Source organism: Camelus ferus, chromosome 3 (assembly GCF_009834535.1).
Source record: "Camelus ferus isolate YT-003-E chromosome 3, BCGSAC_Cfer_1.0, whole genome shotgun sequence".
Lineage (NCBI taxonomy): Eukaryota > Metazoa > Chordata > Mammalia > Artiodactyla > Camelidae > Camelus > Camelus ferus.
The window spans coordinates 84,504,957-84,521,625 of record NC_045698.1 but is presented as its reverse complement, the minus strand read 5'-3'; the positions used below and the strand labels follow the sequence as shown (position 1 = coordinate 84,521,625).

Below are 16,669 nucleotides of genomic sequence, written 5' to 3'. Positions count from 1 at the left end.
TGCATGGTTTTGCAATAAATGCAATTATAAAATATAGTTCAGGGCCCGCTCTGTCATCCCCTGTGTGCAGACAAGCATCTCAGACCACTGAAGCTTCCTCAGAGCTTGTGTCATAAAATGTCAGTGTGGAGGTCCCTGTGGCATATTCCATCCAAAGGTCGTTTCCAAATTGAGTAGTTAAGTCTTTAGAAAGAGTTTCTATTTATGTGCTCTTTAATCGGGCTTGAGAATAAACTATCCAGCCACATGAGGAGAACAAACTCTTCCTGAGGTAGAATCAGTGCCAAAGAAGGGCCTGGTTTCACATCAATTGGTGGTCTCATCTTGTAGACATACCTCCCAGTCCAAGACTCCTAATTCTCAAGGATCAAACTATTTAGGGAAATTAAGAAACCAGACTGTCATCTCCTGTGATTTGTTTAATCTTTCTCCCTTAGAGTATTTTCCAAAGGAAGAGCAAAATGTAAACTCTAACATGATACATCCTTTGGAATTCTTCTGGGGATTCCCTCAAGGTGGCCAAGGGCAACAATCTGTGGTGTTAGGAACAATACAATTAATTCACATGAATAAAAGGAATGGTCTTCAAATAGCACTCACCGCCTTGTTCTTCCCTTTGCTGGCAGAGCTCCCGGGATGTCCCTTGCTGTCTGTCGTCTTCCTCCCAAGGGAGGTTAAGGGCAGTGTGGAGGTCTTCAGCTGGTTGGCTGTCTGATAATTATTATTATTGTTCTGGTTGCCACTTAGTGTCTCCATGATGGATCGGAAGGTTCCAAAAGGCCTTTTCAGTTGATCCCCTGAGTCACTACTTGTGGAGGTTCGCTGGAGGGTCCTGCCCTTGTCTCTGTCCTTTTCTCCATTCAGTTCAAGGCTGGTTTGCTCCATCTGCACCACAGGCTCCTCAAAGGTAACTCTGAGTTTTGAGTTCTGAGATGTCCGGCGCTTGGAAGACGGGGACTTGAGGGCACTCTTGGGACTCATGGCCACTTTCTGGGCAGCTGTGCTGTCGGGGCTGGGCTGAGTGGGTTCTCCAGAGGGCTGGCTTTGGGGAGTGGTCCCTGAGGCTGGACACTGGGATTCCAAGTCTGGTTCGCTGCTCTCTGAGGTGGGGGATGGGCTGTGGCCATCCAGCGATTTGGTGGCCTTGATGCTAAAAGGAAACCTGCGTCCTGATGCCACAGAGGTGTGTTTCTTTATCATCAAGTGCAAGCTTTCCGCGCTGTCTATGCTCTCCACACTCTCCACAATGGGCTGCGGTCTGGGCCTGTCAGCCTTCCTCACAGGCGTGCTCTTGGGCTCCTCAGAGTGGTTGGAGTCCGTGTCCGACTCGCTCAGTGACCGCTGCATCAGCTGCCTCAGCCTGGCTAACTTCAGTTCCCTCTTCTCCAAAGGGATCTTTTTTGAATTTCGAGAAGCAGCCTGAGCATCCTGGAATTCCAAGGACAGCTTTTCCTGGGTGCAGACATTCTCTGAAATGTCTTTTCCTAATAACTGGCGTAGGATTTTGTCAGAATCTTCGTCTTTGGCTTTGGCCCTAGCCCGGCTGGATGCTGACAGGCTTCCAAGAACCTGAATCCCTTCTTGGATTCCTGGTTTGCTTTTGGCTACAGACTCATCATCTGCATCTGGGGATTTCCACTGGGACTTCCTGGAAGCTGGGGAGGATGGTGAACTGAAAGAGGATGAAGGACATACAAGATGATTTTGTACTGGGTTAAAATGACTTGGCCGCAAATTGCTGCATGGCCTTAACTGCCACTAACAACTTACAAATCAGTAAGACTGAAATAAGAATAATTAATGTCTGTTTAAAGCAAATACTCCATGGTGGCAATCATAACCAAAGGATAGTATGCCTCATACCTTATGCTGTGACTACTAAATTTATCTACTGTTTTATTGTTTACGCATAAATTTTGCATAAGTTTTCTCAATGAATGCCTTCTTCAACAACCTTAGGAAGCTACGTATCCTTATTTCCATTTCATAGATGAAGAAATAAATGACTTGGAAAGAGTAAGTGAGTTCTTTATAGTCATGGAAAGAAAAATGACAGAGCCAGAGATAAACTCAAGTCTTCTGACCCTAGGTGACCCTCTTTCCCCTGTGATATCTCATTTTTATTACTCTTTATCTTATCTTCTTCAAAGATACTAAAAGAAAGTCCAAAAGAAGGCTCAGAGATTAAAGATATTTAAGAATTCTAACTTCCAGTGTTTCTGGTATTACCTGGGTGAAGAAAGGAGTGACTTGCCCTCTGATTTCTGGGCTTCTAGAAGTTGTTGGAGCTGGTTCTGCAGTGTGACACGTTCCACTGTCTGTCTGGGAAAAACAAACCAAAATACATAAGCTCTCTGACACACGGCTACTACCATAAATAAGGAGGTATATACATTTTTTCATGATAATTTGCGATAAGTTGCAATAAATCCAAAAGCCTTACAAATGTGCATAATCTTCATCCTTATACTTCAGAAATTTTCCTAAGGATACAATCAAAAGTACCTGAAAAGATGTTTATTATGCATATTAGTAAAAAACTATATGTAACATATATGCTCATTAATAAGACTGAGTAAATAATTTATAATTATATGAAGGCAGCTATTAAGAATGATAATATATTTGAATATCTAGAAAAAGTTTCCCTAATATCTGTACAGAGATGTAGAAAAAGTTTCTCTTATATCTGTACATATATGTAAAGTATATAGTATGGAGTGTATTTATCTATATATTCATACACATACACACACAGTGTATTTTTACTTTCCTTAAGCAAAAAAAGGAAGTTAACAAAATACTGTGTGCAATATGATCTCATTATCCCATTTTTAAGAAGAATCTTTCTGAGAGAGAGAGATCAGGAAGGATATACTCCAAAATGTTACTCTTTCTAAATTGTTTGACTTATTAAAGTAATTGTATTAATTTAGCCATCAGGAAAAAAAATAGAACAAAGCAAGAAACCACTTCCACGTTGGGTAAAAACAATTCAATAACTTGGTATTTTCTTACATAAAAAGAAAACAGGTATGTTGACACTCAATTTATTCTGGACATAGAAGCTTGTGTATCAGTATATGCTTTAAAGTTAAGAAAATAGGTGAACAGTCACAGATACAGAAATTGAAATCTGTTTAGAAAACACATTAATTATGACAGAACTTGAAAAAAGTAAATTATACTGATTCTGATTTTAGAAGAACAAGCAGTATTTACTGAACACAATGGTATTACTGTGGTACCTCCACTTCCCCCACCAAAGATGTCCATCACATCCCTAATCCTGGAAGGTGTAAATACGTTACCTTACACGGCAAAAGGGGAACTAAGGGTGCACATGGAGTTAAGGTTACACTGGATTATTGGGGTGGATCCAGTCTCACCACATGAATTATTAACAGTAAAGAGAATGCAGAAAAGGAGATCACAGAGACTCAAAGTGTGAGAAGGACTCAATCTCCTGTTGCAGACTCTGAACATGCAGGCAGGGACTGTGAGCCAAGGAATGCAGAGGTCTCTAGGACCTGGCAATGACCCCCAGCTGACAGCCAGCAAGAAAACAGAGACCTCGGTCCTACACCTGCGAGAAACTGATTCTGTGCACAACCCAAATGAGCAGGAAATAAGACTTTCATCCTAGAGCCTCCAGAAAGGAATGCAGACTGTGGATATCCCGATTTTTGTCTAGAGAGACCCATTCTGGCCTTCTGATCTTCAGAATTGCAAGGTAAATGAGTGTTGTTTTAAGCCACTAAGTGTGTGGTTACAGGAGTAGAAATTTTTTATAGGAGTACAAAATGAATACATTTAGCATCAAAACTGGTAGCAACTCTCGTGAGCAAGGACAGGGGACTAAATGAGTGCGATATAAGTGCTCTTAAAAGGACTGCTGAAATCTTAGACACTGGTCAGTCTTCTCCTTGCCAAATGTCACTGCACATACAGAATAGCTGTTGGCTGCCTAAATCTAATTCTGGGAGATCAGATTCAGATAATACCCTTCCATCAGTCCCAAGTACTCTCTTTTTCTCAGAAGTGGTCAGTCTTAGTCCTAACATTTCATCCCTAAGACCACAGAAGTCTGTGATCTCATTTTTTCTCACTCATTCCGTAACTCACCTACTGAAAACTGAATTGTCTAAAGCAGGAGCCAGCAAAATTTTCCCTAAAAGGGTCAGATAGTAAATAATATTTCAGGTGTGTGCACCACGTGTTCTGTGTCAGAATTACTCAACTCTGCGTTGGTAGCATGACATCAACCCCAAATAATGTGTAAATGAATGTGTATGGCTCTGTTTCAACAAAACTTTATTTACAAAAACAGGTGGTGGGCTGGATTTGGCCCATAGTCTATAGTTTGCTGATCCTAGTCTAAAGAATGAATAAAGAACAAAAAGGCCTAAGAGCATTCTACTTCTCCCATCTTGCAATCTGGTATTGCATGTCAAGTTTTTTAGAAAAACCTTTTGTGAGGGGCTAAAATAGATGAAGAAAGATTATGGTCTCTCTCCTTTTAAAGGGCTTTTAGGGGTCAAAGTGAATTATGACACAGTAAAGAAAACTATCTGGGGCCAGCTAGGTTGACTAATGACAGGAATCTCAGGAGAAAAAAAGGAGTCTCTTCTCTAGATTCTAAGGAAGCCCTCAGAAAGGACTAATCAACTTTAATTTTAATACATGCACATGTGAAATATGACTATATGAAAATATGTGAGCATATGCCTGGTATATTAGCCTGCTAGGGCTGCTGTAATAAAGTACCAGGAACTGCCTTGCTTAAACAACAGAAGTTTATTTTCTCACAGTTCTGGAGGCTAGAAGTCTGAGACCAAGGTGTTGGCAAGGTTGGTTCCTGCTGAGGGCTATAAGGAAGAGTATGTCTCAGGCCTCTCTCCTAGTTTTTGGTGGTTGGCTGGCAATATCTGGCATGCTTTGGCTTGTAGATGAATCACCCTGATCTTTGCCTTCATGCTCACACAGTGTTCTCTCTGTGTATGTCTGTCTCTGCGTCCAAATTTTCTCCTTTCACAAGGACACCAGTCATACTGGACTAGGCCCAACCCTAATGACCTCATTTTAACTTGCTTACTTTTGTAAAGACCCTATTTCCAAAGACGCTCACATTCTCAGGTACTAGGGGTTAGTACTCCGACATACCACTTTGTGGGGCCACAATTCAACCCACAGCACCTACGCTTATAGATTACAATCTCTAAGAGAGCGGAAGGTTGACATTTCTAAATAATAGCTATGTTTATTAACCATAAAGAGTTGGTAAAAATATTTTCGGAGGAAAAGGCACTCAAGACTATGTCCCACTCCCAGTTTTGAGAACAGACTCCCCTGGGGCAGGTGTTTCCAATCCTTACTCCTGAACCTTTCTACGTCATTGGAGCCTGAAGGGTACAGCGTACTAGGGCAAGGCTAAGTGAGCTCCTCTGTTTATTTCTGGTTTCACCAACCTCACTGAGACACACACAGTTAGTGAAAAACTAGGGTCTACAACATAACCTCTCCTATATTATCTTGTCTTTGGCCTAATTACAACTGTCTGCAGCATTCAGTTGGAGACGGGGGAAGAACTGGTGTCTATTAGCGTACATGTGTAGTTTATCCCCGGTTCATCAACAGAGAGAGCAGTGAAGCCCCTGACCTTGAAGAGGTCTACTAATAAAATGGCTATTACAGCTCAGGAGAGCCTCTCGGACTCCGCGGTAAGAGATTGAGGAGAAGGTTTTGTGATCTTTTCTCTGAGTCAAACCTTTAGAGAAAGCATTCACTGGCTCATTTTTAAATTCCTCTTGAAGGATATGTCCACACACTACTGGGGGGAGTGTCCACTGGTGCAACATTTCTGGAAGGACAGAAGGTGACATCTATCCACATTTTAAATATGTATGCCCTTTGCTTTGGCAACTCCCTACCTAGGAGCTTATTTTTAGAAATACCTATACATGTACATGAGTACAAGCATGCTGCTGTGGCAAGATGACTTACTGAGTTATGAACTCATGTACATGTCCCCTTCTGTTACATCCAGACCTTCAAGTGCACTCAGCTCACCTGCCCCAGGGGAGTCTTGTGTAAGTGCACAGAGGATGCTCTGAGGGAAAGGAAGCCCTTTAATTTTTAAGTTTAAATTTTATTTTATTTTTTCTGGTAAAAGCCTAAACTCACCAAAGAGAGAATTCTAGGTACAGGCAGGTGGAAGGGCAGAGGAGTGAAGAGACTTTTACCTCTAAGGAAAGAGAGTAGTAGTAGAAGGAGAAACATTTCCCCAAGCTTAGAGACGAGCAGGAGGGTTTAAGGATGTATACGGTTGCATCAATTACACTTTCAGTCAGTTAAAGCCTCCCACCTACCATGGGTCTTTTTTCACAAGAAAAAAAAGGAAAAAAATTGTTTTAAATAATTTTAAAGTAAGACTTCATGGGGTTTTTTTCTCCCCCTAAAATTTGGGAACACTTCCCCAACCCCTCTCTCCAGGAAAAGGTAATTAGGTTTGTTTGTTTGCTTGCTTGTATCTTTAATGAGGTACTGGTGATTGAACCCAGGACCTCATGCATGCTAAGCATGCACTCTACCACTGAGCTATATATACTCTCCTCCTTTTTCCCTAAAATTTGATTTTTAAGGTTTGTCCTCCTAATCTGTCAACATTACTTTGAGTACTATTTTCGATTTTCAGTGATTCCCTTCCCAGCATGGCTACTGTCATTTGACCGATGTGTTTTCCAAGGACTGACCTTGGTCCCTTCAGATGAGCAGCAGCTCCTTAATCCTTCAGCCTTCTAAAGACCCACCTGATGGCCTCTCCTCCAGCCCTCCTTTATTCAAGCATATCATGGCCACCTCCCAGAAGTGCTTCTCTGACATCTGGGTATGCAACGTGTACCAGCTTAATAATCCCATCAAAAAAGAACTGATTTTAGTTGGATGAGGAGTATTTCAAGTTAACGTCATGCTGAATTTACATACTAAGGATTTTACATTCTGAGGATCCATGAATCATCTGCTTAAATTTTACAATAAATTTGCCAGTGATGCTTACCAGGTTACCCATCTGTTATTTCCCAAATATATATATATTTCTCTTAGAGAAGACTGAGTAACTGGCCCATCTCTAGCCTTTTTCTGTCTCTCTCACGGTCTTTATGATTTGCTAGACTAGTAAGGACAGTAGTTTGGAATGATGCCTGTGTGTGCTTTCCACACCCACCGTGTAACCTGGCCCTGAGATGTGAACACAGAGAGAGGCTTTCTCCCCTTGTCCAGTGTGACTTAAACTCCTGCTTAGGAAGATTCATCTGCATTTTTTTTTATTAAGGATCATCTTTCCTCTGCAGAAATGGCATCTTCAGCATGAATGCTGGCTATGAGGACTTGGGACTAAGGAAGAAATGAGGATGCTGCTGGGAATTCCCTGTACGACTCGCACCGGCAGAAGGAGACTTGCAAAGACGTGGCTGAAACCTAAGCACTGTGACGACCAGTCAGACTTGCTTCTCATGGAACGAACGGGCCACTCACTCTTTCAGCTGTTTGGTTAGCTTCACCACCTGGGAGGCCAGCGACATGCAGGTCTCCACCACCACCAGGTACCGGGAGCACAGTGTGTGTCCGAGGCGCTCGGCGCTCTGGGAGGGCTTCTCCCCCGCGTGGTTCTGCATGGTGACATTTGCTCCGTATTCAACCAAGGTCTATCAGAGAATGCAGAGACATGTGATCATTTCAGGACTTCCCTCTAAACATTATTTATTTTTAATTTTTTTTTTTACTGAAGTACAGTTGATTCACAATATTGCTAGTTTCAGGTGTACAGCAAAGGAATTAAGTCATATATATACGTTTTTCAGATTCTTTTCCATCATAGGTTATTACAGGACACTGAATATAGTTCCCTGTGCTATACTGTAGGACCTTGTTGTTTATCTGTTTTATATATAGTAGTGTGTATCTGCTCCCCACCCCACCTTTGGTAACCATAAGTTTGTTTTCTACCTCTGTGAGTCTGTTTCTGTTTTGTATATAGATTCATTTGTATCATATTTTAGATCCCACATATAAGTGGTATCATATGATATTTGTCTTTCTCTGTCTGACTCACTTCCCTTAGTATGATAATCTCTAGGTCCATCCATACACATTACTTTTAATGACTGTAACAGAAGGTTGAACGGAACTTTTCCTGTTATTCCAAAACCAGTTACCAGAGCCCAGGGTGGGACCAGGTAGGGGTGAGGAGTACCATCACATACAAAAGAGAGGCTCTGGCAAGGGCTCAAGCAGTCAGTATCAGACGCACCCCCCCACACACAATCTACAACAATGCAGCCGACAATCCCACTACTATCGCCCCCATCCCAGCCCCAGGAGGAGACAGGGAAGGGCAGGAGGTGGCTGCCGTCCTAAGTCCTTATCTTTCTGAGGTGCGCGGGGTAGTGTCTGCAGTGAGGGGCTTTGTGCGCTTCAGTGGGTGGGTTCATGATGCCTGTAGGGAAAAGAAGGCATTTTGTTTACCTGTTCCTATTTACTTGGGCAGCACACTTGATCTGTTCCTGAACCTACCTGATCAGGAATAAAAAGAACGGGAGAGAACTGACGTGGTAGAGGCTGTGGGGCAGCCCGCACTCCCACCACGAGCCACAGCAAGGATATGTCCTGTAGGCTGAGCAGATGTTGTAGAAGGGAGCTGGATGTGAGCTTGTTATCACCCCACCAAAAAGGAGCGCGTTCGTCAGCAGCAGGAGGCGGCGGGTGCAACACAGGTGGAGGGAACTGGACGGGGAGGACGGAGTGGGGCGTAAGGTTGGGGCCAGATCCCTGGTGTCAGGTATCAGCGGGGAGGCTCTAGAGGACCCTCTGAAGACCCCACCTACTGCGCCCACCGGAGAGTCAGCATCTGAAGACTGCCCCAGAGGGTTTCAGCAGCAAAACATAGTCAGCTAAAAGAAGCAAGACAACTTTCAGGGAGATGCCATGACCTCTGCCAGTTAAGCAGAGACAGCTGACTTTTTCTCTCCATACTTTCTCTTTGTCCCCAACACTGGAGCCCAGAAGAGAGGGGAATCAGAGTCGAGGGCGTGTGTAAAAGCCCATCAGCCCTCAGTCCCATGCCAAGTTCCTTAAACTCCAAGTCTAATCTGGGCTGGGGAGCAGAAGGCTTTGAACCAGAAATAAGACTGAGATTTTAAACTCGTTTGAAGTAAATGTTAATAGTCAAACACCAGCGACAAGTTATCGAATGTGGCCAAGGGATCGTTAGTAGAGGGGACAGAGATTTGACGGAGCCTGGTTGCCATCGTTAATTTAAAAAAAAACCAAATGCCTTTGTTCTTATGCTGTGATGAAATCGATTCCACAAAAAAGGTGTTACATCAATATTAATTAACTGCCACAATCTGATACATTTTTTGACACGATCAAGGTGAGATGGGAGACCGCTGAATTTATTTTAGTAATGGAAAATGTTTTTTCCCACAAGACATACTTGTAATTTTTAAATTTCTAGACTACTTAGACTCAGAGGTCATTAAGGAGCTTCGTTTTCCTCTCAGTTTATGATCACTCACCATGAAAGGTCAATCTGCCATAAAGCCACCGCCACGCACCTCACAGTGTCACAAGGACACTGCGCTCAGAGAGACTCAGAGTAAACACACACTGTTATCACTCCCCTGGACTCTGGCCTCTGCAGTTTTCTTTCCCATGTTTTCCATACTCAGTCCCCTCCTCACCTCGTAAAGGCCCTTGCTCACCCCCTTTTCTACTTTCAGTCCCTTTGTACCTATTTTCTCACTTCTCACACTGAGCGGAGAGACCTGCTTCCAAGATTATTCGAGTTTCCGTACCCATGGTATCTAGTGCCAAAAACATCATCTGTGTTAAGTGGAGGGATGAACACTCTGAAAGGACAGCCTGCCTCTCTGCATATATTAAAAAGAAAAATAGCTGAAATCTCAAACAGAACTAGTGCCATCAGCTGGTTTTCTTTGGCTTGCAGTCATTTATTAGCCGATAAGAAAAGTTTACTTCAAGTCTATTAAGTATGAGTGTTTCATTAATGGAAAAATGCAGTTTTTGGTTTTTGTTCAATTATTTTTCCTCCACAAAAAGTGAGGCTACTCCTTTCATCTTTCTGCAGATTCTGATAATAATTTACATTTCCCACCTTTCTGTTCTCTCCAATTTCTCATCACTCTTTTGACGACATGGTATCTTAAATTAGAAGATGGACGCTTTGCCAGCGACCATGGGGAAACTTCCCAGACACTTGGAGTATTTCCTAACGACGTGGCTCTCCACGGAGCAGTTGCATGTGAGGAGACAGTCCAGAGAGTATTCTGCTGTCCCTTCGGCTTTCTGGTTTTCTAAATCTCTTGCCTTTCACATCGACAGCTTTCCCAGGTCTTCTCCTGTCATTTCCTGAGTCCTTGCTACCTTTCTGAGCAGCTGGATCTCACTGCCCAGTATTCTCTTTCCGGTACAGTCTACCCTGCACACAGTAGGACCTCAGTAAGTACCTGTTAAATAAACAAGCACATTGAGGAAGGAGAAACAATACCTAATAAGGTGGGGAAAGAGCGCGGCTTTCTTAGAGTCGCAAGAGACACGTGACTTGCTTTGAACTGTGTGAACCTGGTGAGGTCAATGTCTTCTGCTATCACAGCCTTCAGCCACATGTGTCCATTGCTTTTCTCCCATATCTCAGGCAGGTTAGGAAACAAATCCATAGCTGCTGGGTCGTTTTCAATGATAAGAATGGTGTGGCTGATCTGATCCTGCTCATTAGGGTTTCTGTTCGTGAGTTAATTCCAGGCCAGCTCTAATCTGTCTCCAGTTCAGAGCTTTCCCTCCCCTTATGCTCACGTTCTCTCCTTCCCTTCAGCTGTCCTCTCTGTTTTCTCATCCGGGGTAAAAAGGCATCCCCAGGTTTTACATTCACATGTGCCTCAGGCTTCAGGACCCTCGCTGGGCTCCCTCACCACGTGCTGTCAGGGTCCACTTTTTGCAGCTCTGCCTTCAGCTGTGGGGTGAGACCCAACTCCTCTTCTTGCAGGCGCCCCATGCTCTCCAAGCAGCCCCCTGGATGCCCCTCAGGTGGCCTGGGGAAGGGGAAGTGCCTCCCACCTCTCATGGCCCTGCTCCCCACCCTCTTTATGTCACTGAACTTGATAATACTTGTAAGGTGTGTCAGGCTAGAGGGATGAGGCCTCCTGAGGTCACTGGGTGGCCAGCCAAGGCCCTGCCCAGCCTGCCCATGAGCTGAGGGTATGGATATCCAAGGCCTCCTGTAATCAATTCTGGGCCTTTTCGAATGCATTCGAGAAGCTCAGTCCTGCTACAAAGAAAGAGAGAAAACCACAGCACTTGCTCCTTAGCCTACTCCTCCCTCCTGTGAAGAGTTCTTTTATCCTTTTTGTGAAAAATCAGTCCTGTTCTTCAGACCCCTGGGAAGGCGAAGTGTGCTAATGACAGCAGGAACGGCCCATGCCCCATGTGAGGGGCTGAGCGTCGCAGGTCTGGTAGTGGGTTCCCGCTGTCTCAAGAACACAGGGATAATTAACGCCTGTTGTCCTCAGTGCTGAGGCTTTAAGGTAATGCTGAGAGGGCAGGAAGAGCCCCTTTCAATGTCCTGTGACACCAGGGAGAAACTCAGATAGCTATTTATGCTCATGTTTGTGCGGATTTCTGGAAATACAAATACATCAATTTGATTCCCAATTATCCACTGCCATAGAGAAAGCTGACGTAATCCAGATGTTCTCCCAGTGAACATTATTTCCATTTTTCTGCTCTGCTACTCGACACCCTCACTTCTCTTGTCAGAGCAGCAGGGCCTGTGTACCTGAATGCACCCGAGGTAGCCGTGCTGCGAGGCCACGTGAACGGCGCTGTTGCCGGCCTGGTCCACTTCATCCAGCGAGATGCCCTGCTCCTGCATAAACTGAAGGAGCCACAGAAGAATCTTTTCCTATGGACACAAAGACAGTTGGAATTAATGGAATGCCATGTAGAGAAGTCTAAGGTAAAGGCAGAGGAAAACAAAACTCCAACCTAAAACTCTAACCTGAAGCTTAGCTCTAATTACCAAGCTTACCATACGAAGAGAAAATGTCCATTCAGTTATGAACTAAAAATCCGTGAGTTTCTGTCTAGTGCTAATAAAAGAGGAAAGCTCTGAGAATTTGAAGAGCAGGGAGTTATCCCAGCAATGCTCTTGTTTTGCTTACTTATTCTATAGGTGGGAAAACTGACTCACAGAAAGTTTAAACACCTCCTCAAAGTCACACACACAGTGTGTGTAACAGATTCAACACTGGAACCAGAACCCAAGTTTTTGATTCTAAGGCAATGTTTTAGCTACTTTATTACATTATCTGGAGGCTTCTCGAATATTATTATAAAACTCCCGACTGTCGAGATAACCAGCTTCTACTTTCAGTTTATAATAACCTCAACCATGCCTTCCTAATCCTATACCCTGCAGTCAACAGGCTTATAAAAAAAGAGGCTACATCCTAAGTTGCCAAGTGTAAAAAAACTGCACTGAAATAAAACTAGGATCCTCTTGATTTTTCTGACCCAATGTTGGTGGTGTTTTAAAGGTAAAGTTTTCTCTTCTTCCATGTTAAAGGAAAGGCACCCAAAGCTCTGAACACAACCTTTCCAAAGCAAAGACAGAACGGCCAGCGTGTGTTGTCATAATCTGTTTGCGTTCTACCCACTGAGTCCTTTGTGGTATCTTCATGTTACGTTTGGCCTTAGGAGAAAGCAAGGGGATGGGATTTCACTGTTTTAAAATGGAAGAATTAAATACGTTAAAAAAATACAAGAGTGGTAAAAACAACAGCATGAAGTTTAGTGGGTGGAATTTGACATTTAAAAAGATGATCATGCGCTTGAAATAGCCTTGAACCTCTCCTCAGCCTTTTAAAGGATTTTTTTTTCCAGTTATTTGCTTGGACTGGTCATGAACTTTTATACTTTTCTGGATTAAATTTGCCTTCATTTTCTGAACATGCCAACTAATCTGCTAAAGGAATGCTGGATAAAAACAGCCAACTCCTTTTATGTTCCACCTCTGATGAGGGGAATGGGGCACTGTTTACAAAGGCATCTGTGACATCAGAGGCAGCCTGACTATTTGCACCACACTTTTTTTTTTTTAACACAAGGAAGCAGGAAATAAGCCCCTTTAAGGGGAGCAAGAAGAGAAAATGTAATTAGTACCTACAACCAACTAAGAACGCACCCAGGGAAAGCAGGGTGAGCATTAGCTCCAAACGCACAGAGACCTTGTAGGAAGTGAAACCCTCCACTTCCCTAGAGAATGAGCCTGGAGGCCAGGGCTGGGAGTCGGGATCTGGATAAGGATATGCTGATGGACTGAATCTTCTTCTTCAGAGGCAAACTTGGAGAAAGTTGGGACTGATATTTGGGCCAGAGGAGGTGAGGTTTCAAATGCATAAGGCAGAACAATTTCCTTTATTTTTCCTAATTAGGTAGGGAAAACAACTGAATTATTTTGATTTGGAGGCAGGTGATCGAACCATGTGATCTTTACTCCTGAATAGATCTGGATGAGTGGACGTATCTCAAGATAAATGACATAACCAACTGGTTTGAAGTCAATGTCTCAGGCATGGAAACATCCAGAGGGCAGACTGCTGCGCCTCTACTGGTGAAAAAGACAGCCTTGCCCTTTTCAGTGGGTCCCTGTCAACCTTGTGGTGACTTGGCTTGCTCCACGATATTAACCGTGAAAATTGTAGAGTGGGAGAGATTTTAGGGAATCATCTAATTCAAACCCCCTTATTTTACAAATGAGAAAACTGAAGAAGACAACTGTATCTTCTCTGATATTCTAGCAGCTTCTTTCTTTAGTGAGTAAAATTCAGGAGTTCAAGGTATTTGGAAAAGTTTCATATGTACCTTTTTGTCAGACATACTTTCATATTTTTCAGACTCAATTAAATATTATAGTGGTTATATCTGCTGCACATATAAAGAAAATGCCCTTTACTATAATTCAGTGTTTTGACTTTCAGTAATGGATTTATAGGAAACAACACTACATTTCATAAGACTACGAATTATCCTCTCGCAGAAATCTGGAGAAGAATCTAGAGACCTGGACTTTGCAGGGCTTGACGACCTGGGAGAACAGGACAAGGTCTGAGTGAGGCAAGAGTTGCCCTGGCTCCTGCTGGCTCTCCAAGTCAGCTGCAGTCCACACTGTTACATAACCTGCCCACTTCTCCTATGACGACATGGATAATTCTTCTTTATAAGTAAAGATCTTACCCAATTCAAATGCGTAAGACTTACATGAAGGAAGAACCATTATCCTGTTGTTCAGAACAATGCAGGTCTTTGCTTAGCACCTGAAATTCAGTTTCGTGTTTTATAGGGGACAACTGACTTTAATAAGAATCTATGCAATTGGCCTGTTCACTGAGAGATTATATGCAAACAATAATCTTTCCTGTGATATTGTGCAGAGAAGCACTGCTCAGAGAGAAGGGCTGACTACACACTTTCTAACAACCAACATTAGGATTTCTGAGATGAACATGGAAATGGCTAGAAATCTCTTGGCTGTGGTAAAAACATGTCTAGCATCCACCCTCAAAGAAATGCTGTCTGCTCTGATTCTGAAGAACATGCCAGCAGGGATCCACAGTCCTACAATTTAGACAGTGACTTATTTGACAAATATCTAGTAAGGAGAACAGAACAAATACAGCTATTTCGCCAACTAAGAAGGTCCTTGTGAATGCATACATGTTACAGATACATGCCAGGTGCCCAACTCTCCTTTCAGAACTTGAACACATTCTCTCTCTCTCTCTCTCCTTCCCCAGTCTCCGTGTGTGTGTGTGTGTGTGTGTGTGTGTGTGTGTGTGTGTGTGTGTGTGAGAGAGAGAGAGAGAGAGAGAGAGAGAGAGAGAGAGAGAGAGATGGAGAGAGAGAGGGAGGGAAGACTGGGAGAAGATATTAAAGGGAGAATGTAACTTCAGATCTTCATAGGTATTGCTTACAGAGAACATCCAATGCAGCCACAGGGATGGGGTGGCTCGTCTCTAAAACTTCTGTCTTACAGAATGCCTCTCCAGCTTACATCCCATCCAACCATCCACACATGCATCTACCCATTCAACCTTCATCTACTAACTGAGAACTTATTTCATGGACAGGTTTCCTCTTCTGGGGATTTTCTGCTTTTTCGGTAACCTATTTTAATGTTGTCTTTTGTGTGTTCTTAAAGTCAACGCAATTTATTTAAAGAGGCAATGAATACATGTGACTTATGAGATCTGCTGGACAGTCTAACTAAAAATGTAATTGAAAAGTATGCCACAGGCTTATTACCAGAATCAATACCATCTCTATAGTTTTGTTACAACCGTGAGTTCTAAAGGAGGCAGCTTTGTCTGTGATCATAGGTCATCACATCTAACATGCCATCAATTATAAGATTCAGTCCAGATTTTGAGATGTTAAAATGCAAAAAATAAATGGCCAGCAATAGTTTCATATTGTCATTTACTGTAAGATGAATGCAGAATCTAGTGATAGTAAAATGTGAAAAAAAAGTACACCTAAGAATTGATTAAATAAGTTAAGGCCCACATAATTCTTTGCCAAATTTCTCTTACTTTGCTTACAATGAAATAAATAATATTTATAGCAATGAAAATAGTAAATTGGAAGGTACCCAACAATCATCACAGCCGACACTTACCTAGTGTCTACTATGTGGTTTTTCTCATTTAGACCTCAGGGCAACCATGTGAAGAAGTTTCTATTATCTCCATTTTAAAGATGAGGAAACTGAGGTCCATGGAAATCTTTTTTCTTTCTTTTTGACATAAACCTATCCAAGGCTGCTGAGCTAGTAAGGGTAGGGCTAGGATTTAAACTCAGACCCAGAAGTTGATGATCTCCATGACACTGTTTCCTGTCTTTTGAGGATGAATACCCATCACTGCTCATTGGCCCATGACCCCTGACCCCATAAAGGACATGCTCCCTTTGTACTCCTTGGGTCACAGAAATCACACTAAATGCCTGTCCCGTCTGTGGGGCATGGCATTCTGCGTAGGTTATGCTGTTTCAAAGGTCCTTGGAGAGCAGAAGAATGCTTGTGCCAGTCAAAGACTGTTCTATTTGCTTCCATCTGCAGTTGTAGCACTTTCAGTGTTGTTTACTTATTTCCACCCCATGAATTCATCTACAACGAAACTAAGTTAACAGAGTATTTCCCCCTTTAAAAGTAAATTGTGGAAAAACAATAACACACAGCCTCACCAGCATGCCTATCGCCGTTCATGACCAGTCGCAGGAACTGCTGAGTCTTTTCTTTTTTTGCAAAAGTGTCTTTTTTTTTTTTTAAATCTGTATTAAGGCAAACCCTTAAAATGGAGAATGCACATAGTGTAGGCAAACATGCTCCTTCTTGGTAAATGTTCAATGCTATGACACAGGTTGTTTCTGTAGCAGGATCTCTTGATCAACAGTCACATGAAGGATTCAGAAACAAAATGATCATAAGTTTGATGCTGAAAGTAAAAGAGAACCCACTGAACCAGTGATCAATGCAAAACAGGCTGGAGCCCCCAAGCACCTGAAGGCAAGAGCTTTGCTCAGAACTTGGACG

The 16,669-nt window shown here is 42.8% G+C and overlaps 1 protein-coding gene across 6 annotated transcripts in view; it reads right to left on the bottom strand.

Moving 5' to 3' along the window:
• Positions 1-16,669, bottom strand: part of SNCAIP (synuclein alpha interacting protein) — a 142,674-nt gene that overhangs the window by 10,304 nt on the left and 115,701 nt on the right. For all 6 annotated transcript variants that reach the window (XM_032476580.1, XM_032476581.1, XM_032476582.1 and 3 more), the window contains 4 exons: positions 11,855-11,980; positions 7,537-7,706; positions 2,230-2,322; positions 601-1,672 (listed from right to left, as the gene is read on the bottom strand). In XM_032476580.1, coding sequence (XP_032332471.1) covers positions 601-1,672; positions 2,230-2,322; positions 7,537-7,706; positions 11,855-11,980 — 1,461 coding nt within the window. The remainder of the gene's footprint in view (positions 1-600; positions 1,673-2,229; positions 2,323-7,536; positions 7,707-11,854; positions 11,981-16,669) is intronic.